Here is a 27,078-nt window from a genome sequence, read left to right as displayed (position 1 = left end):
TTTGTGCTGAATATCATAGACTACAGATTTGCGGAGCCCGAAGGCCCTTATTGGCTGTGTCTTATCTCGAAGATAAGGCGCAGACCCAGATTAGCCTTTTTGGATCACTTTATATTTCTGAATTTTAAAAATAAACCTACAAATACTATTATAATCAGAATTATGGCGGCAACATATTATCCTTGTATCCACACCCTAGGGGTACCAGTTAGGGCCAAATGCTATTCAGGATTGGGCTGGTTAGCTCTAGGAAAGGAGAGGCCTGACCTGATTTGGAATTGCTTGAGTCTGATGGAGGAAGGGGTGTATGTTTTTTTTTGGGGGGGGGAATGGGATTTAAATGCCGGCGTCTGTAATTCCGACAGCGGCAGGTAAGTCACCTAACCCTCCCTTAGGGGTGCCTAACCCTAAACTTCTGGGGTGGTGCCTAACCCTAAGTCCCACCCAGGGGTGCCTAAACCTAATCCCCCGCTCCCGCACCCTAAACCTAACCCTCCTGGGGGGAAGGGCTAACCCTAAACCCCCTTCCCCTAGCCTAACCCTCCCCGGGGCGTGCCTAAGCTTAAGTCCCCCCGGGGCTGCCTAAACCTAGCCCCCCCACCCCGCAGCTAAGTGCTAGGGACGACCGGACTCACCTCGATCGGTCCAGCGTCCTCTGGCACTCCGTCGTGGGGATGAAGATCTTCTGCGCCTTGCCGGTCTTCTGGTGTCGGGATATAGCCCGGCTACATTTAGTCGGCCAGTCTATTAACTACATCCCTTTTGTTTGTTATTTAACTTTTCTTATTTCCTTCTATGTACTGTAGCTGCAACTATGTGGCCGGCCAGAGGAACCTCTACTCTTGGCATGTTTTTCCTGTTTGTTTTTGGAGGCTTGTTAACTTATCACATCAACTTGCAGCAACGCCTGTTTTCATTGATTCTTTCTGGCATGTTTTACCCTAGTACATACAGCTGGAAAATCTCTGGAAATCTGCCAATTTTTTTGCAAAATCAGAGGTTATGGGGTCTATGTACTAAGCAGTGATAAGAGACAGAGTGAAAAGTGATAAGTCTGTGATAAGTGCCAGCCAATCAGCTCCCAACTGTCATCTCACAGGCTGTGTTTGAAAAATGACAGTTGGGAGCTGATTGGCTGGCACCTTATCACAGACTTATCACTTTTCACTCTGTCACTTATCACTGCTTAGTACATAGACCCCTATAACATTTTGCAGTCTTAGGGGTAAATTTACTAAAGTGAGAGTTTTTAGAAGTAGAGATATTGCCCATAGCAAGCAATCACATTTTACCTTACATTTAACTAGCACCTAGAAGATAATAGCTAGAATCTGATTGGTTGCTATGGGCAACATCTCCACTTCTAAAAACTCTCACTTTGGTATATTTACCCCTTAGTGACAGTGACGAATATTTACCTACTCTCCCGAAATAGTCGTAAGCCTCCCGAAAATCGGGTGCCACTCCCGACCACCCGGAAGACTAGGCAAGTCTCCTGGAACCCGTCCGCAACCCCCCATTGCCGCCTGCACTCACCCCGTGACTGCCTACTTACTGTGCAAAAGTGGGCAGTTCGGGACACCGATGACGCGATTCGCACTGAATCGCGTCAACGTAGCCCCATCCCCGCTTTACAGTGCCTGTATTATTGGCTCTGTACAGTGGGTGGCGGGGCCACAATTATGCGATCGAGCCTGCTGTGACGAGAGGACCGACCTGGCTGCCCCCCCCCCCCCCCGTATGCAGTTATGGTTATCCCTTTGCATTTTCCAGCATGTCTGACCAAAGTAAAATTCATCCTAGGGATGGAGAAATGTTTGGTCAATTTGCTATAGGAATGTTTGCTTATTGCCTTCAGCCCTGGACAGGGGTGTATTAATAGAGGAGGGGGCCTGTGTTCATTCCCCATCCGGGGCCCCCTAGTCTCTCCCTGGCGGCCAGCAGCAAGCTGACGAGTCTGACCACTGACTGCAGCATCAGTAAACTGCGGGCACTAGAGAGTGCCCAAGTTGCGGCTGCCATTTTCCCAGCAATTTCCTCATTGCGCATGCGCAAAACTCTAAAAATGGACGCGCCGGCCATTTTCCAGCATTTTGTACAGGGCTGAGACACCCGCCGCAGGACCTCGGAGAGGTAAGTATTAGATAATATGGGCATAATGTGTGCGGTGTGGGCCCCCTCTGGACCCAGGGGCCTGTGTGCCCCTCACACCCTGCACACATTATAGATATTTACGCCCTTGCACCTCGAGAAGGGTCTCTGCTTAAGCACATAACACGCATGTTTTGCTGTGCTTTTAGTGTCGCCTCTGAAAAGTGCGGATTCACACCTGCTGTAACAAAGATGTGTGATCAGTACGTAATTGGTATGCATTGCGCTGATCTGTTTTTCCCATCCGCAGTTACAGCTGCCATTACTATTATCAGCGCATGCACCTACATCATGCTGGGTGCAAGAGTACAGTACAAACATAATAGGATATAAAGTGCATAAAAAGTACAGTACATGTGCCAGAGACCCATACAGTTATCCTGGTTTGACTCAGATTAGGTCAGAGCCAATAACCATATCACCCTGACTGGCACTACATACATACATACATACATACATACATACATACATACATACATACATACATATATACATATCACCCTGACTGGCACTACAATAGTGTCAGGCCTGCGATCACGCAGATCCCCAAGTCCTGATGTAAGGAAGGGCAGAGCCTCATATACAGTAACCCGGTTTGACTGGTCGACATTCAGAAGGTCAGCAGATTCTGACGGTCAACAGTTATTTGGTTGACAACCAATATATCGACATGCATTTAGATATCTCCATGGTTAAACACTAAAATGTCGACATATAATTTTTTTGCTGATTATCTAAGGTTAGCTTAGTTTAAAATAGACTAAAAAAACATGATAAATGTTTACATTCTGAATTTGTTGAAATGTTAACCCTGTTGATCTAAATTCATGTCCACATATTGGTTGTCGACTAAATGACTGTGTCAACATTCTGATTGTGAACATTCAGTATCTGTCGATATTCTGGTTGTTGGGACAACGACGATGAAATGCAGGTCCAAGCTTCAACCTAGAATTGATACTCAAAGTCTGACAAAGAGCAAAATGTTTCCACTTTTATCCACTTTTGCACTCATAGTGATGTTATTATGACAAAGACGAGATTATGGCTCGCTTGTTAATAACCCAGGTTCCATGCCAGGACCATCCATGTAACTTTTTAACAAAGTACATGTATCTGTACATCATTTCCTCTGTGTAGTAGCCACATGAAATATGGTTTGTTCACATTAATCTCTATTATTTAAGGTATAAAATGATTGTAATCGAGGCTGCACTAGGATGTGTGATTGGTTATGCTGGGCATACATTATACAATTATCTGTCCAATCTGGCTGGTTGGAATGAAAACCTGGTAATGTATGGGAGCAAATGACAGTGTACCATTTGCTCACAAACACTGAAAAAGAGACAAAAATGGTCATTCAGACAAATTGGTTAAAACACACGAATTTAACCAATTTGAACAATTGTTTTTTGCCTGTTTTCCAGTGTCTAAAACGGTATACGTTCAGGAAGCCGGCCATCACAATGCTGACAGCCGGCTTCCCAACTACTCAATCCCGGCAAGGGTTAAATGACAGGCATCTAAATCTAGACGCCTATCATTTTACCGACGCCGGGAGACCAGCGCCCAGCATCCTGATCGAAGTGATGCCAGGCGCCGGATGCGGACAGCCGCAGGGGGGGGGCTTAGGTTAGGGGCTCCCGGGGGGATTTAGGGTTAGGCATCCCCCCGGGTAGGTTAGGGTTAGGCTAGGAGGAGGGAGGGTTAGGGTTAGACACCCCCGGGGGGAGGTTAGGGTTAGGCACCCCCCCCGGGGGACTTAGGTTTAGGCGGCAGGGAAGGTGGAGTTAGGTTTAGGCACTTAGAGGGGGGATTAGGGTTAGGCACAGGGGGGGGAGGTTAGGGTTAGGCACCCTAAAGGAGGGTTAGGGTTAGGGGGTAAAATTAGGTTAGAATATACTTACCTTTAGGACGATCAGGATTTCCTCCTCTGTCGGTCTGCCGTTGCCGGGATTTGAGCCAGGCAGCCGGCGGCCCATCATACCGAATGCATTTAGAACCATATGGTCAACTGTCATTTGCTCCCAAACATTGCCAGGTTTTCATTCCAACCAGCCAGATTGGACAGATATCTGACAGATAATTGTATAGTGTATGCCCAGCATTAGATACCTTATTTTTCCCAAACCATAGACCCTAGGTGCCCTGAAATCACACCTAAGCAGCACATAAATGTTTCTATGATTTCTGGAGCTCCTACCTATTGTAGATATATTAATTTTATGTAAATGTAAATAGCAAGGTTTTGGCCTTTGTTCCTGATTAAGGTTTGCACACACCTTTTGGTCAGACTGCTGATTGAATATCTCTGCTGTTTTGGAGCCCAGAGCTGGTTTTCATGTACAATCTAACCAGCTCCAAAGTCATTTATATGCAGACATGGATGAAAGGATTTTTGTTTTACCCATCTCCTGACCAGGTACAGTAATTGATTTATGTGCAAACTAATGAACCCCATCAGCAGCAACTGAGTAGAGAAAAGCAGGAGTAGGGAAGGCTTGATGTGAGGAGGTTGCAGTAGTGTTCTTGAGAGATGACCAGTGAGTGGTTAAAGGTCTTAGTTGCATCCAGGTTGAGAAAGAGTCCCTGATTCAGAGCCGGACGCTCTGACAGAGCGCTCGCTCTGAATCAGGGCGTCTTTTTTTTTTTTATGGAGCGGACTCCTGGCCGCTCGCATTGCTGTGGGTTGCCACCCACAGCTAATGCGAGTGGCCAGGATGATGGTCGCGATTGTCAAGACCATCGCGACCATCGGGCTTGCGACGAGACCCTTGTGGTAGGGTCTCGTGGCCGCAAGCCCCAGAGAGCTTTCGGCTCAAACTTGTGATGTCAGTGGGGCCGCCCCCAGATGGTAGGCGTTCTCATGGGAACGCCTCTGTCTGGGCAGCCACCCCCCCCTGGCTCGCCCACCAAAGGGGTCGTGCTGTCACTCAACATCAACAGCACGCCCCCTTTGGTGCGAGACCCAGAGTGATGGATTGCCTGTCGCTATCCGGGTCTCGTGCATGCGCACGACGGAGCCGGCTCCATCGTGCGCATGCGCTCTGGGCCACCATCGACCCGCTTGCGAGCGCTCAGCGCTTGCGACCGGGTCTGAGTCAGGCCCAGAGTCCAATCCTGTAGATATTCCGAAGCAGGAAGCATATGAATGGAAGAGGACATGAACATCGGGTATGAAAGAGCAGGAGTTAAGGACAACTCCTGAGCAGCAGACTAGTAGGATAGATGGTGATGTTGTCAATAGATAATGGAAATGAGGACATAATGGGCCTCGGGAGGGTGGGTAGAAGATAGGTGCAGTCTTAGACACATTTAGTTTAAGGAAAGATGGGACTTCCTGGAGGTGATACCAGAAAGACAGCTGGAGACACGAGAGAGGGAAAGAGGTCTGGGGAGGAGAGGTATCATCAACATACGGATGCACGGGCAGATTGGCCATTGAATTCACAGGAAAGATTCTCAGTGGGCCAACACGTCTGTGGGGCCACCTGATGGCCGGGTGACTTTTTTTTTTTTTTCCTGCCTGAAACTGCCTAGTAGCCGCTAGCAGTACTGCAGGAGGCAGCCCCACACCACAACCTTCATGCTCTGCTCAGGCTAGAGAGGAAGTGAATTTACTTTCACTTCCTGCCTGACAGCTGCCAGTAGGGATGACCATTGGTGTGGTTCACATCAATGGCAAAATAGCAAGTAGTCATTGATGGTTAGCAACTATGTAATGGATGACCATCGATGGTTTCACCAACCAATGGTCATCCCTGTTTTTTGACTGCCTGGCCCGTGGGACAATCAAAATCTGGAGGCGGGGCTTCACAGGTGTCAGGGGGGCGGAGCTATGCTCTGTGTCCTGCACCTTGTAAAAAAAACAAAAATATTCGGTTAATGCTTAGACATTGATGGAGGGAAATGATCTGGTGCTGCCCCATCGATGGCAAAAGCATTTGACATCGGCCTTAAACCATTGATGATTATAAATCATCAATGGTCGATGGCCATCCCTAGCTGCCAGGCAGAATGCGCAGAGCAGCTGCATGACCCAGCAAAGAGGAAAGAGCTGGATGAGGTGAACCCAGCCCTGTGTGGCAGCCCCTCCTATACTCCGCCCTGTGTGACAGCCCCTACTATACTCAGCCCTGTGTGATAGCCACTTCTGTGTCCAGCCCTCTGTGACAGCCCCTTTATCCTGTACCCCAGCCCTGTGTGACAGCCCCTTCTATACCCAGCCCTGTGTGATAGCCACTTCTATACCCAGCCCTGTGTGATAGCCACTTCTGTGCCCAGCCCTGTCTGACAGCTCCTTTCTCCTGTACCCAGCCCTGTGTGACAGCCCCTTTCTCCTGTATCCAGCCCTGTGTGGCAGCCCCTCCTATACTCCGCCCTGTGTGACAGCCCCTACTATACTCAGCCCTGTGTGATAGCCACTTCTGTGTCCAGCCCTCTGTGACAGCCCCTTTATCCTGTACCCCAGCCCTGTGTGACAGCCCCTTCTATACCCAGCCCTGTGTGATAGCCACTTCTGTGCCCAGCCCTGTCTGACAGCTCCTTTCTCCTGTACCCAGCCCTGTGTGACAGCCCCTTTCTCCTGTATCCAGCCCTGTGTGACAGCCCCTTTCTCCTGTACCCAGCCCTGTGTGACAGCTCCTTTCTCCTGTACCCAGCCCTGTGTGACAGCCCCTTCTCCTGTACCCAGCCCTGTGTGACAGCCCCTTTCGCCTGTACCCAGCCCTGTGTGACAGCCACTTCTCCTGTACCCAGCCCTGTGTGACAGATCCTTTCTCCTGTACCCAGCCCTGTGTGACAGCCCCTTTCTCCTGTACCCAGGTCTGTGTGACAGCTCTTTTCTCCTGTACCCAGCCCTGTGTGACAGACCCTTTCTCCTGTACCCAGCCCTGTGTGACAGCTCCTTTCTCCTATACCCAGCCCTGTGTGACAGCCCCTTTCGCCTGTACCCAGCCCTGTGTGACAGCCACTTCTCCTGTACCCAGCCCTGTGTGACAGATCCTTTCTCCTGTACCCAGCCCTGTGTGACAGCCCCTTTCTCCTGTACCCAGGTCTGTGTGACAGCTCCTTTCTCCTGTACCCAGCCCTGTGTGACAGACCCTTTCTCGTATACCCAGCCCTGTGTGACAGCTCCTTTCTTCTGTACCCAGCCCTGTGTGACAGCCCCTTCTCCTGTACCCAGCCCTGTGTGACAGCCCCTTTCTCCTGTACCCAGCCGTGTGACAGCCCCTTTCTCCTGTATCCAGCCCTGTGTGACAGCTCCTTTCTCCTGTACCCAGCCCTGTGTGACAGACCCTTTCTCGTATACCCAGCCCTGTGTGACAGCCATTTCTCCTGTACCCAGCCCTATGTTACAGACCCTTTCTCGTATACCTAGCCCTGTGTGACAGCCACTTCTCCTGTACCCAGCCCTGTGTGATAGACCCTTTCTCCTGTACCCAGCCCTGTGTAACTGTCCCTCTTGTGTATGTACCCGGTGCTCCCTGCCTGGCTTATCATGATCAACAGGAGCAGCCTCACCCTACGAGTCCCTCTGCCTGTGCCATGCCAAGCTCTGTGACACTCTCCCCCCTGCATTTCTCTCTCCTCTTTCCCTCCATCCATCTTTGTCTCTCCCCATCCCCGCCCCCTTTCACTGTATTGTCCCTCCATGTTATAGTTGTATCCAGACAATCAGCATATGCTGACTAACCAAATGCCAGCCATGTGCCAGTCTTCTCTGCTTATTGCTGATTACTGCTTATTTTTGTTGTGTGTCACAGACTGCAGAGCTTATTTTTTGCAGAGTGCCACAGTTGGTAAAGCTGATTATTGCTCAGTGCTTGGTTTCGTTACCATGGTAACTTGGTTTGGTAACTTTGGTTAACTATTATTTGGTTTGGTTACTATGCTTGGTTTGGTTTCTACTTGGAATAGGAAAAGGAGTGCGTGTTATCTGGGGGTGTAACAATTTCTGGGGTGATTCAGGACTCCACGGGTTGGGTTGGGGGTGATATTTGGGTGTGAGTTTGGTCTTTCTGTAGTAAGGAGTTGTGTATCTATTTGCTGGAGGTTTTCGGGTCTATGTACAGTCTCAGTGGTGTTGGCGGTGGGGTTATTTTGAATGTGGAGGTTTGGGGTTTGTCACAACAGCTTAAAGGTCTGTGATTGTTGGGGTCACTAGACTACCAACCATATTGATACCAACAGCTTTCACACAGGTGTAGTGATGTACTAATCCCGCCTCCTTTGGTATTGGTTCTACCTACAGTTGATTTGGTGCCGCCCACGTGAGACCACTTCTATAAATGTTTCCAGGGCCACTTTTAGTTCCCAGTTCGCCCCTGTAGGGAGGGTGTTGGAGGCATCTTGTTGCATAGACCTATGCACTTTGACAGCATGGCACACATTGCAAATTGAGATGCATGGCAGGCCGCCAGGACCAAAGCTGATTTTGCAGCTCACAGTTTGAGACCTCCACTAATTTTTTGAATTCCCTATTTATCAGTTGAAACTGATTTTGAAATCGTCCCATTTAGTCCCTGGTGACCTGCGTTATCTCTGGAACACAAAGTCTGCTCATTCCTCGGTCACTGTAACATCACATAAAGCAAATAACAACCTCTCTGCCTTCCCAGCCCACTGATATGAAGCAACGTTCTGCTTGTGTTTCCTCTGCAGGGACAGATTATGATGAGAGTGGGCACAGCAGTGTTGGACATAGCAGTGGAATCTGCAGCCATAATATTGAGCTGGTTTGTGAGATGGATGCATGCAAACAATGGCGTCCCTCCCCGCGGTGTCACCCTTTGCGGGGAGGGATGCTGTGCGCACAGCAAAGCTGTAAAGGGGGAGTGGCCTCGCAGTCAGGGGAGCGCAGCCTTATGGCCCAAACCCCTGTGGTCCGGTGCTTATTACAGTGGGGGGGGGGGGGGAGGTGCAGTGTCGGGAGCCGAGTGCTCACAGTGTCAGGAGCTGAGTGCTGCACTTAATGCTACAGTGCAGCAACTGGCTTCAGATGGCGTTAGCTGCAGGGGCCTGTATCTGGAATACATCGCATTTCTGATCTTGGTAAATTTGCCAGCATTGCATCCCCCATAGAAACCTACGGGGGAACGGGCTGCTAGCGGTAATGGAGGGATCACAGCAGGTAGTACCTGCTGCGGTCCCTCCTTAATACATCTGGGGGATACTTAATATTTGAGGTAAACCCACGGAAACGGGTGTTTTCGGGGATTATACCTCAAATACACTTTGATAAATAGGCCCCGTGGAGTGATATAACTTTATCGGTTATATACCCCAAACGGTGCTTACAAATGAGATGGGATACCTTCACCGAACATATATAAAATAGGGGGAGCGTACCCTAACTCACTTCAGTTTCCCTGCACATATAAAGGTTTCTTTATGGGTAAGCATACCCCACTGACTTTAGAGCAATGATAAATCACACATACAGTATATAGATTTCTTTATGTGTAAGAAGAGACTTGCTTACCATACTCACATGATATATAGGTAGACTTTCCTGTAGCTGTATCTTTTTCCTCCTTGATATACTGTACAGTAGTTGATATAATTCCCAAATACATATATAAAAACCTTTTATTTTCAGGTAAAAACTTTTTATTCCATCAAGGTAAAAATATAAAATAATATAGAATAAAATAGGAGATTGCAAATCCAAAGAAATCCGCAAGTAATGGCACCAACAAAAGTTACTGTCCGGATCAGTCCTTATAGTTATATATATATCATTAACGATATCGTTCAGCACCGGGCTCTCTCCCCCATTCCCCAACATGCAGCAACCTGACGACATCGTCAGGTTGGCCTGCATGTTTACTCAATGAACGATAATGACGAACGACCCGCGGGAACGCGCGTCGTTGTTATCGTTCATCGTTTTGATGTTAAAAATGGACGATAAAGTGGACGACTGAACGATAATGATATATCGTTATCGTTCAGTCGTCCACTTTAATCGCCCAGTGTGTACGCACCTTATCTGTCAGATTTTTTAAAGTGTAATGAACGATTTTTTTGAACTACAAACGATTTTTGCATATTAACTTAATGAAAATCGTTGAGTTTTCCAGTCTGACTGAACTACAAACGAGGAACACGCATGAACGATAATCGTTCATTGTTTTAACTACTTGAACGATAAACGATATCGTTAATGATAATCGTTCAAAAAATCGTTGTGTGTGTATGCAGCTTAAAAGATATCTTAATTTATACCCACGGTGATCCCACTCTGATTGGAAGTGACATCAGCATTAAAAATGTATTCATTACATCTAAATAAAACAGACGACATTTACACTGTGCAGCTCACAAATACACAAAGGGTGACAATATTTACATTATGTAGCTCACAAATATCGCTCCACAGTAAGCTGGGCTCCGTACGCGCCGGGCGGGCAAAGACTGGGACTGGGTCACCCGGACAGAAATCACGCGTTCCACCTTGCGCTCCACACACTGGAACCCTGTGTGTGTCGGGGTTTGTAAGGGCCCCTATTTACCATCGGGTTGGGAACAAGATCCTGGTGGTCAGGATGCCAGCGGTCAGAATACAGATAGCGGCATCCGGTCAGTCAGAATCCCGACAGAATCGGGTACGTATTTTAACCCTCCTCCTAACCTACCCTTCCCGCAGCCTAACCCTAACCCTCCCATAACACAGTATAACTCTAACCCTCCTCTCCCGCAGGAATCTGTATGTAATGCCGCCAGATCTATTCCCGGTGGACCAAATACCGACGCCGGAAGCCTGAACAGTGAAGATCCCGGCTAAGGATGGTAAGTACCCTAACCCTCCCCTCTCCCTCCCTAACCCTCCCTTAGTGGTGCTCACCCTGACCTCCCCTTCCCTCGCCCTAAGCCTAACCCTCCCGAGGGGGGAGGGGGGGAGCCTATCCCTAACCTCCCCCCAGTGGTTCCTAACCCTAACTCCCCCTTCCCCTAGCCTAACCCTCCCGGCTAACAGCTAGAAGGCCCCAGCTTACCTTCGTTCGAGATGCCGGGCGTTGTGATTTTGGCGTGGGGCTAAAGATACTGCGTCAGAATTTAGATGCCTATCTTTAGTCCCTGGTCGAGTTTCCAGCGTCGGAAATTCCGACGGGCGGCGGTATGTTAACCGCATTCCCTCCTACAGCCTAACCCCCCCCCCCCCAGCTTAACCCTAACACTCCCCCTAGTGCCTAACCCTAACTTCTAACCTTAATACCGTCGGGATGTTAGCGGACGGGATTCCGGCATCGATATTCTGACCGCCAGCATCCCACCCGCCAGGATGTTGACTACATCCCGTACCACCCAATAGTGAAAAATGTGTGTAACACGTGTAACTCTGACAAGGAAGATGGGACCCCCTAAGTTCTGGGGCCCATAGCAGCTGCTCCCCTTGCACCTATGGTAGTTACGCCCATGGTGGTGGCAATATGGGGCTATTTTTAAAAATCAATCACTTTTCAGATCTTATCTCCATTAGCTGACATCATCTGTAGATGGTGCCAGCCAGCTTCCGACAGGAAAGGGATCTCCTGATCACTCCCGGGTGATCTAAAGCTCCTCCCAATCCTCCTTGCATATTTTTTGCTATCTTTATGCAAAGCCATCAGACAGTCGCAATGCCGGGTATGGATAGTCATCAGTAGGTTACCCATCGATGTTCACTATCAATTGTACCATTGGTGGATGACATCAATAGCATGAAACCATATAATCGATGGTTTCATACATCGATGGTCATCCCTGTTTTAATACTGACTGGGCAGTGGGTCAGTCAGGGAGTGGGGGCGGGGCTTTGCGGGTCATGGAGCTAGGCTTTCGTGTCCCGGCACATTGTTTGGCTCTGTGCCATCGAGGGCGGAGAACCATTAGATTACCACCATCAATGGCAAAACCATAGACTATCGGTGGTTTACTATCAATGTTTGTTAATCATCGATGGTCGATGGCCATCCCTAAAGGTGCGTATCCACTAATAAACGGAGAAACGAGAGCATGATTGCGACATTGTAATCGTGATCGTGCTGTCGTTTCACAGTCTGTGATGTGCCTACACTGACCGTTCAGTTGTTCAGTGTAAGCACATCAATCATCCCCGTACATGCTAAACCTGACATGATCCTCAGGTTGACCAGCATGTACGGGCGATGATAGATGTCAAAAACGACCAGCGGGCGCGCGCATCACTGGCCATTTTTAACATTTAAATGCCCGATTTGTGGCCAATTACTGAACGATTACATGATTACGATGTCGTAATCGTGCAATCGCTCAGTAAGATCGCGTAGTGGATACGCACCTTCAAGCCAGATCTGAACCCAACAGTAAAGTGATATATTTCTGTTTGCCTGGGAAACGCTGTCCAAACTGAACCCTTTTTGATAAACAAGGCAGATAAAATATATTTTTTAACTGAATGGGGACCAAAAGCAAAATTCGATAAATGGTCCCCGGAGTTTCCATGATGCTTGTCCTCAAGGGCAAAATAGAAAACACTTTTGTTATAAAAAAAAAAATTCTTGTGACACAGCACAGACACACGTGCGCATACATACAGTATCAAATGCATGTTTTGAGCCTACAGGGAAGAAGAGAGTAATCTCTATGACTACACAGCTTTCCAGAAGGTTAAGCCTCTCAGTATCTCATTCACCCCTTCCTATTGGCTAGCACTGGCCCTGCCTCGAGCCTTTCAGTGTGTGATCCCTGGAATGTGTCATTATTCCTGAGTGCTAGAGAGGTGGAGAGATAACCAGCACTGCTCTGCTCTCTGTCACCACATACCAGGGGCTGCTGTGGTCGCTGTGTTGCCCCAGAATGGGGGTGAAATTGGGGGTGTTGTGGCTCCTGCCTTGTTTCCTGGCTGCACTAGTGCAGGCACAGAAGGAAAATGACCAGAAGTCGGTAAGAAAGCAATTTTTCCTGCATGTATTACAATTATTATTATTATTATTATTATTATTATTATTATTATTATAATGTTACTGTCATTGTTTTGTAATTTGCATGGCACAGTCTGAAACTGCACCTTTACATTTTCGTCTCACTTTGTGCATCCATCATGTCCATCAATCTAACACAATTAAATAAATATATATATATATATATATATATATATATATATATATATATATATATATATATATATATATATATAGTGTATAATTTATACCCACAGCCATAAAAGATAAAATTGATGTATTCATTACAAGAACAAATTACACATTTGTGGTTTGTAATTCTGCCATGTTCTATAATGTAATACACGCCATGTACAATTATACAGTCACTGGGAAATGCTAGTAGAATGGCTGATTATATTTTATAATTAAGGATTAGGGTTCCCGTGGCTCTGCAAGTCTTGGGGAACCACATGTGCCAGTATGCTGGGCTAGCCAGAGGTTGGTAGGGCATGCTTGGAATTGTAGTACCACAATTGAAGCTGATCTACATTATTCCCGTCAAAGTTACTACAGAGTGGCCATGTCGTCATTTTAATCATCGATTTTTGTTATTAAAAGCAACGCAGTTAAATCTCCTGCATTAAGATGTATTATGCAGCAATATTGCGAATTAGGTAAAGTAGATACGAGTGTTAGAAGCTACTTCTAACCGCCAAGTTCTTATCGCCACATACAGGCCTTTATACAGATGTATCCGCATGTAGCGTTTTTGCACCATTTGGTGAGAGACACGTGGCTCGACATAGACACTCTGCCACTGGGAGCAATTCCTGTCATTTTGTACTTTTCCTGACTTTTGCAACTTATACCCCTTTTACATCCATGTCCCGGGTCTGTCCCGGGATTTGGAACACGTTTCCAACCCGGATCAGACCCGGGACAGAGCCCGGGTCGGCACCTCTCACACCGGAGCCGCGTCTGCTTTGATCCGGTTCTTCCAGCATTGCAGTGGACGTTTGGAGATGATGTCATCTCCAATCGCCACTGAAGCCAGCAACACCGGAGCTGGGTCTGCAGTGACCCTGATCTTCTGGCGTATTGCACTGCAGTGGACGCTTGGAGATGATGTCATCTGCAAGCACCATTGAAGCCAGCTAATCGGGCAGCATGTGGCACTATCCAAGTCATCGTGACTCTGATCGCGTGTTTATACTGTAGGGTGACACGAGAACAACCTGTGGCCTACCCTGCAAACTAACCGAGTTGGGTCCCCGGGTCCCTGGACCCAGGTGGATCCGTTTACAGCAGGGATGGGGAACCTCAGGCCCGGGGGCCGTATAAGGCCACCGGAATCATTTGGTCTGGCCCTCTGAGCTTTTTTCTGCTAGCCTCATCTGGCTAGCAGGGTACCTAGAATAGCACCCTGCAGCCAGAATCTATGCAGCAGTGTCACCTGGAGCGTCCTTAGTCACTGTTGCCCTTACAGCTCCCCGGAGCATCCTGAGGATGCTTCGGGCATTGCTGTAATCACAGACGATTGTGGCCCTGCCCCTGTCTGACATGACACGGAGGGGGCGTGGTCCCCACTGGGTAATGTTATACATATCAAAATGGCCCTCGGCAGAAAAAAGGTTCCCCATCCCTGGTTTACAGGGACAAAATCCCAGGTTGAAGACACTTATTTTGTAAAAAAAAGTATCTGGTTAACGTATGTCCAGCTAAGTAGCAAAGGGGTAAGTCAATTCAGCACAATGTGAATAGCGCCAGGAAGGAGTTCCAGGAGCCACTCAATTGTCCAAATCGAGCCCTACACTTAGTCGGGTGATTCTGGTTAACAGACACGCCTGTTAAGTCGCAGTAAACAGCATCCTCCGACTTAAGTGCCGGACGCTATGCTCTTGGCACCGTGCTTAGCTGGAAAACAAGATCCCGGCACTTAAGTCGGATTTTAGCTTGCACCTCAGGAGGGTGTGGCTATTTGGTGCGATTTGAGCGATAGACAGACAGGTATTCTCTTGGGGTATTCTGGTGACCCGTAATATCATTATAATGTACAGTGGGCAATAAATTGTCTTTTTAATGTTGCATGTATTGCGATGTAATCTAAACTGAGACTATGGGGTATATTTACTAAAGTGCGGGGTTTTTAGAAGTGTAGTTGTTGCCCATAGCAACCAATTAGATTGTAGCTATTATCTTCTATTAGATGCTAGAGAAATGTTAAGTAGAATCTGATTGGCTGCAATGGGCAACATCTCCACTTCTAAAACCCAGCACTTTAGTAAATGTAATCCTTTAAATCCTGATAAATATTTAGCCCCCTATATATTTACTTGTATACAATGACTAGAAATCACCAATTAAGATGTACATAAATAGCACGTCCAATACATTTTGGAGTATTTGCAGCAATTTTTCAGTTGTTGAGCCATCAATAACTTGGTGGAAAACCAGATGACTTGCATGTCTTTAAAATGATTAACTAAAGTAATAAAAAACCCTTTTGACCTTTGCTTTAATGTGTACCTGTAAAAACCTCTGTGGGCTGATTGACAGAATAGCCCGGAAATAATTACTTCACCAATTCTTGAGATACAAAGTTGTAGCAAGCTGATATCCTGCACTCTTATGGGGATTGGTGTAGCCCACAAAATGGCTGCCTCTGAGGTGTGTAGGTGACAGATGTAATTATTATTATTATTTTTTTATTTGACAAAAAGGGAGAACATTGCTGACTTACAAGTCTACTTATTATTAGAGATGAGCGGTTCGGTTTGGGCTCGAATCTTCCCTCCAAGTTCGGATCTCAGAATGAAGCAAAACATAGGCCCTCATTCAGAGCCGTACGCTCTGAGCAGAGCGCACGCTCTGAATGAGGGCCGGGCTCCATTTTCATGGAGCGTCCTCCTGGACGCTCGTATAGCTGTGGGTCACCACCCACAGGCTATACGAGCGTGCTTTGTGATGGCCGCGATGGTCGAGACCATCGCGACCATCGAAATTGCGAGCCGGAGCCTGCGGTTGAGGTTTTCAACCGCAAGCTCCGGAGTGATTTTGGCTCTATCAGAGCCAAAATCACTCCCACTGACATCACTAGTGATGTCAGTGGGCCGGCTTCTGACGGGAGGCGTTCCCGTGGGAACGCCCCCGTCAGGGAGGCACGCCCCCGGCACGCCCACCAAAGGGGGCGTGCTGTCAATCAACATTGACAGCACGCCCCCTTTGATCGGACACAACGAGCGAAGGACTTTCCTTCGCTCGTCGCGTCTGGCGCATGCGCACGACGGAGCTCCCTCCGTCGTGCGCATGCTCAGTGCATAACATCGACCCACTTGCGAGCGGACAGCCGCTCGCGAGTGGGTCTGAATCAGGCCCATAATCTTTCACAGACATCTTGGTACACATGTCCATGAAAGATGACGTTTGGCCCTTGTTCGGAGATCCGAACATGGCAGGAAGATCCGTTTGGCCTAATTTCTGAGATCTGAACTTTGCTTATAAATCCAAACCAAAGCTGAGCTACTCATCTCTACTTGGTAGAAGTGCCCAAAACCCAGCAACAACCGGTGTACCGTTGTTTTAACTGGAAATAAGGCTTCTATCTATTTATGAAACCCTTTGGCCAGCCATAGAAATTGTCTGGTACTGTATTTCAAGCAACAGCCTTAGGGGCCAGTTCAATCATCGGAAGCCGTATGGCCTACGATGATTAAGGAATGGTCTCGCTGCAAGGGATACTGAGGTGGGGGAAAACTTAACACCGGAACAATTCATAATTGCTCCGGTGCGGGGACAGCTGCTCTGAAAAGCAGCTGTCCCCTCAATTAGTATAGCAGCTACAGAAGCTAGCTGCGTTTCTTAACTCTTCCCCGTCGGCCCGGCTATGCATGCGTAACCCAAGGTCACGCATGCGCAAAGCCACCGGAGAGGTAGTGAGGAGGTGACGGAGGGATCTACTGGGATCCCTCTTCACATCCCCGGAACTCCTTCCCATAGGAAGCGGCGTCTAAAGATGGCGCTTGTTCTCGGGAGCAAATTCCGAAAACTTTCAGTTTTCAGAGTTTGCTGAATATCAGGTGATCCTACCGGGAACCCTGATGATAAATATGCGGAAATTAGCGTTTCCGCATGGTTACTGGCCCATTTGTCATTTGATGAATAGGCCCCTTAGCCAGCTACCTTGGGTGATGGGCTTCCCCATATAAAGCATGGGGAAGCCTAACAAGGACAGTGGTAATACCTGTGCCACCCGCTGTCCTCCTATCGTTATTATATTATTTATTTTTTGGCGAAATTTGCGCTGCAAGCCAGGATATGCATGATCAAGTGCTTCCACAGTGGATTGGTGAAGATGTATGTTCAGCCTTTCCGCTGCCAGGCCAGCATCACCGGGGAGCTGAATGATGTATGGTCATTTATGGAGAAATATGAGCCAATCTTTATTAAATAGACCCCCTAAAATCACTGATCTGTTGGAGAGTAAAATAGCAGGTACCAAGCTGACGTGGGATAGTGACGTGTGTAGTGTAACATGTGCACCCAGAAATTGGTCATGTGCAAGTGCAAATACACAGATAAGCAATTTATTTTGGACATAATGGAAACTACCCCTAGATTTAACTGCTCCCTTTAAAACTCCTCCACAAGCCACATTTTCTATGTATTGACAATTACAGATGGCCAGACAGTAAAATAGTCCAAAACACAACCTTCTGTTTCTATATCCTGTTTACATGTCGGTAATAAACCTCTTCCAAGATGTCTGTGCCTGCCAGTTGTGTGAGGAGATAGATCAGTGTCATTCTCCTGGTGTCTTTGGATGTAAAGAACAAAAACAAATCAAAAATGCGAAAACAGCATCTGCTCCTAGTTACTCGGCGAGGAAAAGCAAAACCACAGACAACTGGATTCAACACAAGCCTTGCAGTTTCCAGCAGTTTCTGGGTCTCTCTGTGCTGAGGCCAGCCTGCAATGATCGGCGTATAATGTTTGTCACGGGCTGTAACAAAAGGGTCTTTGGTGGCTATTTGTGTTTCCCAATACCCTCATTAAACTTAATTGCTTTTACAGAGTTGCTTGATTGTTATTACTGTTTTTTTTTTTTCATTGTTACTCTCTAAAGACTACGCTGCCACAGCAGTTCTGTTCACGATCTTTCTGCAGTAATGCTAAATGTTGTCACTATTCCTTTGTATCACATTTTATTTCAATTATTTGTTTCCCTAGATCTCACAATTACGGGCAGGCAGCTTGCGATGCACATTGTCAGCGTATTACAGCAGCTGGTTTCTGCTCACACCTCCATAAGCTGCGAGCAAAAAAACTAAACGTTCAGACTTCAGATACCTTCTGCGGCTAATTGAACATTTTCCATTTTTTTAGCCATACTTGCCTACTTTTGTGAAAGCATTTCAGGGAGATTGTGAAAGCAGCACCTATGAGCGTGGGGGTAAAGTGGACGTGTACTGCTACATATGAGAGGCGTGTCATAACTTTGCCTTATATCCATGTAAATGAGCCCGAAAGCCGTTAGTAACATCTACTTGTTGATGACAACACACTAAGGGGTCTATTTACTAAGCAGTGTTAGGAGACAGAGTGAAAAGTGATAAGAAAGTGAAAAGGTGCCAGCCAATCAGCTCCCAACTGTCATCTCATAGGCTGTGTTTGAAAAATGACAGTTGGGAGCTGATTTGCTGGCACATTATCACTTTCTTATCACTTTTCACAGTCTTCTAACACTGCTTAGTAAATAGATCCCTGATACTTTTAGGGGTAGCAGTTGGGAAGCCGACGGACGTAATCCCGACCTCCGGCTTCCCGACTGTCTAATCCCGGAAAGTGTCTAATGACAGGTGTCCAAATCCTGACGCCTGTCATTAGACCTATGCTGGGAGGCCAACACCCAGCTTACAGATCGAAGGGGGGGGGATTTGGTTTAGGGCTCCCAGGGGGGACTTAGGGTTAGGCACCCCCCTGGGAGGTTAGGGAAGGGGGGGTTAGGCACCCCCGAGGGAGATTAGGGTTAGGCACCCCCCCGGGGGACAGGTTTAAGCGGTGAGGAAAGGGGAGGTTAGGGTTAGGCACCCCTTTGGGAGGGTTAGGGGGTAGAATAGGGTTAGCAAATACTTACCTTGGATGATCTGGATTTTCACCCCTGCGGGCAGCCGCTATCCTGTGCTTTTAGGGCTTGCTCTTGTTATGTGTTTTACAAGGGGATTCATATGTGTCCAAGATAAATTCACAAACCTCAATCTCTTGGGTCCGTCTTAGTAAAATCTTGGCATTTTTCCAGCATATAACATGCAAAAGACGGGCCCCTAAATCACTTCATATTGTCACTATTGGGTGGAATCAAAAAGATGATGAGAAAGTTATTGTTTGTTAATATTGTAATGTATCCTTTATTATCCATAATTCCTGATAATTTATTACCAGTTATTTATATAGCGCGCACATATTCCGCATCGCTTTGCAGCGAATATTTGTCCGCATGCTCACGAGGGTTAATTTTTGTTGGAAGCCAATTAACCTACCTATATTTTTGAAGTGTGGGAAGAAACCATAGCACCTGAAGGAAACCCACGCAAACACAGGGAGAATATACAAACTCCACACAGGGCCGAAGTGGGAATAGAACCCAGGACCACAGTGCTGTGAGGCAGTAATGCTAACCATTATACCGTCTGTGCTGCCCTGCTGCAACATCTCCCCACCAACCAACTAGTAACTCGTCTTCGCCACATATATCATCTCTTAAAAGTTTTCTATTGTTGGTTCTTGGTGGTACCGGATAGTGACAGTGGGCCTGATTCAGACCCGGTCGCAAGCGCTGAGCGCTCACAACCGGGTCGATGGTGGCCCACAGCGCATGTGCACGACGGATCCGGCTCCGTCGTGCGCATGCGCGAGACCCGACTAGCGACGGGCAATCTGTCGCTCCGGGTCTCGCACCAAAGGGGGCGAGCTGTCGATGTTGAGTGACAGTTCGCCCCGTTTGGTGGGCGGGCCGGGGGGGTGGCTGCCGAAACGGAGGCGTTCCCGAGGGAACGCTTGCCGTTTGGGGGCGGCCCCACTGACATCACGAGTGATGTCAGTGGGAGAGATTTTGGCTCTATTAGAGCCGAAAGCTCTCTGGGGCTTACGATTAACGAGACCCTACTACAAGGGTCTCGTCGCAAGCCCGATGGTCGCGATGGTCTTGACCATCACGACCATCATCCTGGCCGCTCGCAATAGCTGTGGGTGGTCACCCACAGCTATGCGAGAGGCCAAGAGGCCGCTCCAAAAAAAAAAAAGTCCGGCCCTGATTCAGAGCGAGCGCTCTGTCAGAGCGAGCGGCTCTGAATCAGGCCCAGTGTCTGCCTGTGACAGCATCAACAAACACTGATATTATGTATTTATATATACTAGATGCTTAGAGCCAATCCTAATTACAATAGGAAACATCACTGTAGAGATTAGATGTACCTGGACTCGTACTAACAGAATAGTACACTGTGTGATTAGACTCTTCCGGATAGCATTAATATGTATGGACCTCAGAATCGCTGGCCGTCATCCCACACAGGACCCTGCAGGGGCCTCCAGCCTGGTTATCTTATAGTAGGTTTAAACGGAAAGAATGGAACAAGTGACTTCATTCTCCCAAATATCAGAAAATCCTTAAACAAAAAAACCTCTTGTATATATTGTGTGCTTGATATTTGTGCTATATAAAATATATTGTAGAATTGGAGGTATGTATAAATGTTGTTTTATCATGCGTGATAACTTAAGGCATTGTAACCTGTAAGAACCAATCAGCTGCTTCACCGCACTTCTAAACACTACTAGAATCACACTTGCCTTCTCTCCTGGAACGGCCGGGTGACGCTTCCAGCCACCCGGAAGAGTGGGTAAGTCTCACAGAGCCAGCCGCCACCCACCCGCAGTCGCCCACTTATTGAGTGAAATGGGTGTCATCATTGTAGCCCCCCCCCACTTCACAATGCAGGTAATTGTCCCCCACCCACTGAGCTGACTTTGCTGCCCCCTCTGGCAAGTATGACTGGAATCCTCCTGTTCTACAAGAACGCTTTCTGTTCTACTAGAATGCTTCCTGGTCTACAAGAACACTTTCTGTTCTTCTAGAATGTTTTCTACAACAACGCTTCCTGTTCTACTAGAATGCTTCCTGTTCTACTAGATCGCTTTCTACTCTACTAAAACACAGGTGCTCAAACTCGGTCCTCAGGACACCAAACTGTGCATGTTTTCCAGGTCTCCTCACAGAATCACAAGTGAAATAATTAGCTCCACCTCTGCATTTTTTAAAATGTGTCAGTGAGTTATGAATACACCCATGCACCTGCTGGGTGATCTGGAAAATGTGACCTGTGTGGGGTCCTGAGGACCGAGTTTGAGAACCACTGTACTAGAACACTTTCTGTTCTACTAGAACACCTCCTGTTCAACTAGAATGCTTCCTGTTCTTCTACGACGCTTTCTGTTGTATTAGAACGTTTCCTATTTTTCTAGAATGCTTCCTGCTCTACTAGAATAATTCCTGTCATACACATTTTCATAACTGTCCCCTATTAATTTCAACTTTACAGTGGGTTCTTGTGCATACCTCCCAACATGACCCATTCCAGAAGGGACAAAATGCTCTGCTCCTGGACTTCCCTCTTAATGTATGATTGCCGTCACCTGTATTGAAACACCTTTCTTATCAATTAACTAATTCAACACAGGTGATGGCAATTACAAATTAAGAGAGAATCCAGGAACAGAGCATTTTGTCCCTCCTGGAATGGGTCATGTTGGGAAGTATGCCTTGTGACTGGATTTATTACCAAGACAGATTTTTCCTTCTCGAACATGCACGGCCTGAAGCAGAACTTACTTCTGTTTGCGGAGCATACAGTATCTTTTTTTTTTTCATGCATGCTCTGGAACCAAGTATGCTGTAAGTACAAACGAAGTAGAGTCACATATAAGCATTTAAGTGGTATATATATGCTTGGGACTTGCAGTCAGCTTTTGTCCAAATTTCCTAACACCCATGAATGCTTTGCAATAAGTTTTGATCGCATTACTACTGAGCTATAGCGCTTTTATTTAGAGCCACACAGTGTGACATTGGACAGGCTGTTTATATTGCCTTAAAGCCATTAAAGACATCAATGGATCTGGGGAAAACCGCATCCAGGGTTAATATAAATGTATTTTTCATCTTAACTCATTGAACTCAGCCAAATACTAATTTTGTATTGTTGAGCATATTTGTATTTACTTATTTAAAAAAAAATGTAAGATATCTTTGGTTCGGCAACTCGTTTAGAGTCTCCACTCTTTACCAAAAGGGTTATATTGTGTATTTAGACACCGTGGTTTCTACTTTTGGGTCTCTCTTACCCATACTCCATTAATAAGAAGTCTTGTGCGCAGGTGGGCAACCAATGATAATTTATGGTGCTGGAGACTTGGGGTCCATCCAGTTGAGGACACTATCTGGGTAGAGTTTGTGGGTTCTCTCTAGCAGAGACTGACAATTCAATTTCTGTACAGCGCTACAGAACATGTTGGTTTTATATAAAGTATACACATAATAATTCACAATAAGAGGTGCTGGTAACACATGATTTGGTTGATTGCCTTTGTTTCGTAGCTTTGCTGATTTTGTCCTCTTCTCTGTCTCCTCATAGAAGCCGTGCATCTAATTCTCATTATTTCCTTTGTCTCAGGTTGACTGCTACAGTTCTGTGACAGGAACAGTCTATGACTACGGAGCGCTCACTCTAGACAGGAGTCAGTTTGTCCCCTTCAGGCAGTACAAGGACAAGACCCTGCTGTTTGTGAACGTGGCCACGTACTGAGGGCTCACCATGCAGTACCTAGGTACGACGTGGGTGTGTTCTGAGTGCTGCAAATGGAGGCTCAATGAGAAGAGATTACAGTGCTATTAGGGATTATTAACGATGGAGGCAGAAACGCCAATACGCCGGACAGAAATGCCGACCGGGGACCATCGATGTTCAGTGATCCGTCACAGGATCCCTGAAATTTCACAAGTAAAATTTCTCCGATTTGACAATCACGATCATTTTTTGATCGTGATTGTCATATCGGTGAAATCCAACATGTTGGATTTCTGCAGTCCTGCAATGCCGGGTTGCAGGACTGCGGGAATCCGTTACAAATGTATGGGTACCTTAAGGCTGTTCTACACTTGGTTAAGCCTGGAATGGTATAAGCAAGGGTTTAATGGTCCATTGAGGGGTTCCATAGCAAAAGGTCCGGGCCCTCTGCTCTCTGTGCTCAGTAGCGTCCTCTTTGGACATCAGTGCAGTGGCCTCTGGTGGAGCAGATACTGAGGAGGAATAAAGATCCGACATTATTTGTAATAATATTTATAGCCACTTTCTATCTTGCCAGTAGAATGAATGAATAAAATGATATTAGTAGTTTACAGTGCATTCTTCACTAACGTTTGTAATAATGTAAGAGATGAGAGGGGAGCACAGTTGGCAGGATGGTGAGGATTATCCCAGCCAGTAAAGTTTGCAGCTAGCGGTTTAGGGATCTGCAGTGGAAACATGGTTTAGGCTGGTTACCTATAGATGTTCTGTTAACGCTAGTGAAACCGCATGTAAACTAGAGCACTTGCAGTTGGGGGGGGCTGTCATTGGAGGACATGGAGCAGGCAGCATTCAAGAATGACCCTGCAATGCAACACTCCCACCTGCAATTGAAATGTTAGCCTTACCATAATCCCTGCAGGGAGGTGACAAGGAGGTGTAATTACAGTACTTCTGATTGTGTTTATGCCCGATATTTAAAAGGGCAGTAATTTTACTAGCTGTGTCTTGCTGGTACAATCACTTCCCTTTTAAATATCGGGCATAAACAGAAGTGTCGGGTTTTTCAACCCGACATATAGTAAATAAACCCCACGACCTTAGAACCACTTGGAGAGATGTTCACCTATAGCAGCCACCTTCAGTACTCCGATGTCCGCAGGCAAGATGTGGACGTTACACCAGTCTTGTCGACTGTGGACAACAAGTTTGGAGTTGAAGGTATCCTGGCCACCAGGGTATGCAGGAGGCAGGACATGTTGTCAGAGCACAGCGCGGCCGAACTGGGCCAGTGCACAAACTGTAACTCAGATTTCCAAGAAGCAGGATAGTCATAGTATAGGCAGCCGGCAAACAGAATGATCAGGTCATGGGGGAGATGTATCAAACCTTGGAGAGAGTGTAAAAGTTGCCCAAAATAACTAATCAGAAGTTACCCAAAATAACCAATCAGCTTCTGTCATTTAGCTAGTACAGTCTATGAAATGACAGATAGTCGTTGATCGGTTGCTGGGCAACTACTACACTTTTCTCTCTCCAAAGCTTGATACATCTCCCCATTAATCTGGATTTAGGGCAGAGATAAGACAAGGTCAGGAGTGCAGAGAATAAGAATATGAATCGGCAACAAGAATACAACAGTCACAGGTTCAGCACAGACAGCATGATGGGCAATATAACCAGCACCGATGGGAAAGAAGCTACAGACCAGCCTTTTGGTTATGATCACTCACAGCAGCTGGAGAGGCAGAAATGCCTACTAACAGAGAGGGATGCTGGGCGCGTCTCCATGGAAACCGGCCCAACCACCTGCACCCCTATGACATCACCTGCAGGTGGAACTAGCATTGTGTTGCTAAGCAACACTTGTGATTGTAGTTCCGGCTGCTTAATGGAACAGATAATGGCTACGTGGTAATTAGAACCAACAGGTTATATTCCTATTACTAGTAAAAGCATGTATTCTGATAACATCGCTTAAGGGCTATAGAGCTGGGTACACACTAGAAGAAACGTCCATTCCCGCAAATTGGAGCGACATATCAGGTATATCGTCTAGTGCACAGGTTCTCAAACTCGGTCTTCAGGACCCCAAACGGTGCATGTTTTCCATGTCTCCATACTGAATCAAGTGAAATAATTAGCTCCACCTGTGGACCTTTTAAAATGTGTCAGTGAGTAATGAATACACCTGTGCACCTGCTGGGTGACCTGCAAAACATGACCTGTGTGGGGTCCTGAGGACCGAGTTTGAGAACCAGTGTTCTAGTGTGTACCCATGATATGCTGCAGGGCCAACGGGGGATGTCACTAACGATGTCAAGCTGCAGAATACAGCATGACAGGTCCATCCCTCCGTCGGACCCGACATCGGCAAGTGTGTATGCACAGCTTAACTCTAAAATCACCTCCATAGTCTTCCTCCCAGAACAACCGATCTATCCATAAGAGATACTATACTACTCCAAAATGATTCACCAATCAGATTCCAGCTATTATCTTCTAGAAGGTGCTAGTTAAATGTCAAGTAGAATCTGATTGGTTACTAAGGGCAACATCACTTTTGAAACTCACTTCTAAAAACTCTCACTTTAGTAAATTTACCCCACTGTGTGTAGAGTCTTTTGGGTTTGTGTAGTAAGCCTTGGAAAGAGATAAAGGAGGTATTCATGAAAGCTTGGAGAGAGATAAAATTGTGAGAGATAAATTACCAACTAACCAATCAGCTTCTAACTGATATTTTTGAAACACAGCCTGTAAAGTGACAGCAGCTGATTAGTTGGTACTTTATCTCTCTCCAAGGCTTAGTACATAGACCCCTGTGGCAGAACTAGGGTCCTAGTGCAGGAATACTGCTTGGACTCTCCTTCTCTTGGGACTTGTAGGGCAGTGCAGTGGCACAATAGTTAGCTTACAGCACTGAGGTTACCCCACCTGTTTGGAGTTTGTATGTCCCCCCCGTGTTTGTGTGGGTTTCCTTTATGCGATAGGGAATACAGAGTGTACGCTCCAATGGGGTAGGCTATGTAAAGCACTATATAATATGTGTGCGCTATACAAATAACATTAAATAATAAGTACATTATTGTGGGATGTCCTGCTGCCCTCGTAGAACACCTCAATCAAGTTGGATGAATAAATGTTTCATTTGAAGAACAAGCATATGATACGTTGTTAATGTTTAGGTGATTATATTGACTATACAATAATCTAGGCATTAACACTTAAACAGCACTTGGACATTGACATACAGCTGAGATGAGGGTAATTAGCGTAGCTGTAATAATCATGTATATAGTCTCCTGTGCATTCACACGTCACCAGGCTTGAAGAACATGTACAATAGGTCCCAAATGTAACCAACAATGATTCCTGTGCTGGCAGTTTCCTACCCACGCTGCCTGAGATACAATGGTAACATTAATTTGCTGTAAGGAAATGTTTATTCTGCAGCTTTGTGTTCCTGGATTACACTTGTGCTTGTCTTCATTACTCACTATTGATGTTGCATTATTTATAACAATCAATATTTAGAATGTTAAAGTTAATATTGAACATACTTATATCAACTTTGTCTCTGGAGTTTTTGTGAGGTTTGTCCCTAAACCACTAATGATGTGACCTGCTGGGTGACATTATAAAGGAGGTGACAACTAGTTCAGGCACGTAGAGAAGAACAAAACTATATATATACACAGTATATATATATATATATATATATATATACATACAGTATATATAAGTCAGCAACCACTTTAGTGACAATTAATAGCTTTGCTTTTTGACATGTCTATCTTTCAGAACTGAATGCACTACAAGAAGAAATGAGATCCAATGGGCTTGTTATTTTGGGATTTCCTAGCAACCAGTTTGGTCTACAAGAACCTGGGAGCAATGAAGAAATTCCCCTGGGACTAAAGTGAGTGACGTGTATAACTTGGTTCACAGTCAATAAGCTCCTGGGAGGTCTGAAGCAATTAAACAGGCTAACAGGACACACTCTGCCTTTACCTGTGCCAGTGGCAGCTTATGAGGGGAGGGGGCTCATGTGTAGTCTCGGTGTGGGCCCCCACTCTCTCATAAGCGTAGACGCCAATACACTCAGACTCCGGGAAAATGGTTGACGCTTCTGTAGGCCCCCATGGACCTGTGTACACCACACACCCTGCACCCAT

General features: G+C 46.5%; 1 protein-coding gene across 1 annotated transcript in view; it reads left to right on the top strand.

Annotated features, from left to right (window-relative positions):
• The first annotated feature begins 12,869 nt into the window (after positions 1–12,869).
• Positions 12,870–27,078, top strand: part of GPX3 (glutathione peroxidase 3) — a 28,655-nt gene continuing 14,446 nt past the window's right edge. The window contains exons 1-3 of the mRNA XM_088478245.1: positions 12,870–13,062; positions 22,790–22,943; positions 26,705–26,822. Of these exons, the coding sequence (XP_088334371.1) occupies positions 12,976–13,062; positions 22,790–22,943; positions 26,705–26,822 (359 nt within the window). The 5' untranslated portion in view covers positions 12,870–12,975. The remainder of the gene's footprint in view (positions 13,063–22,789; positions 22,944–26,704; positions 26,823–27,078) is intronic.

This window comes from Taudactylus pleione, unplaced genomic scaffold (genome assembly GCF_031769625.1).
Source record: "Taudactylus pleione unplaced genomic scaffold, aTauple2 ptg000212l, whole genome shotgun sequence".
Taxonomy (NCBI): domain Eukaryota; kingdom Metazoa; phylum Chordata; class Amphibia; order Anura; family Myobatrachidae; genus Taudactylus; species Taudactylus pleione.
The sequence above is the reverse complement of the archived record's forward strand: the minus strand, read 5'-3'. Positions and strand labels throughout refer to the sequence as shown.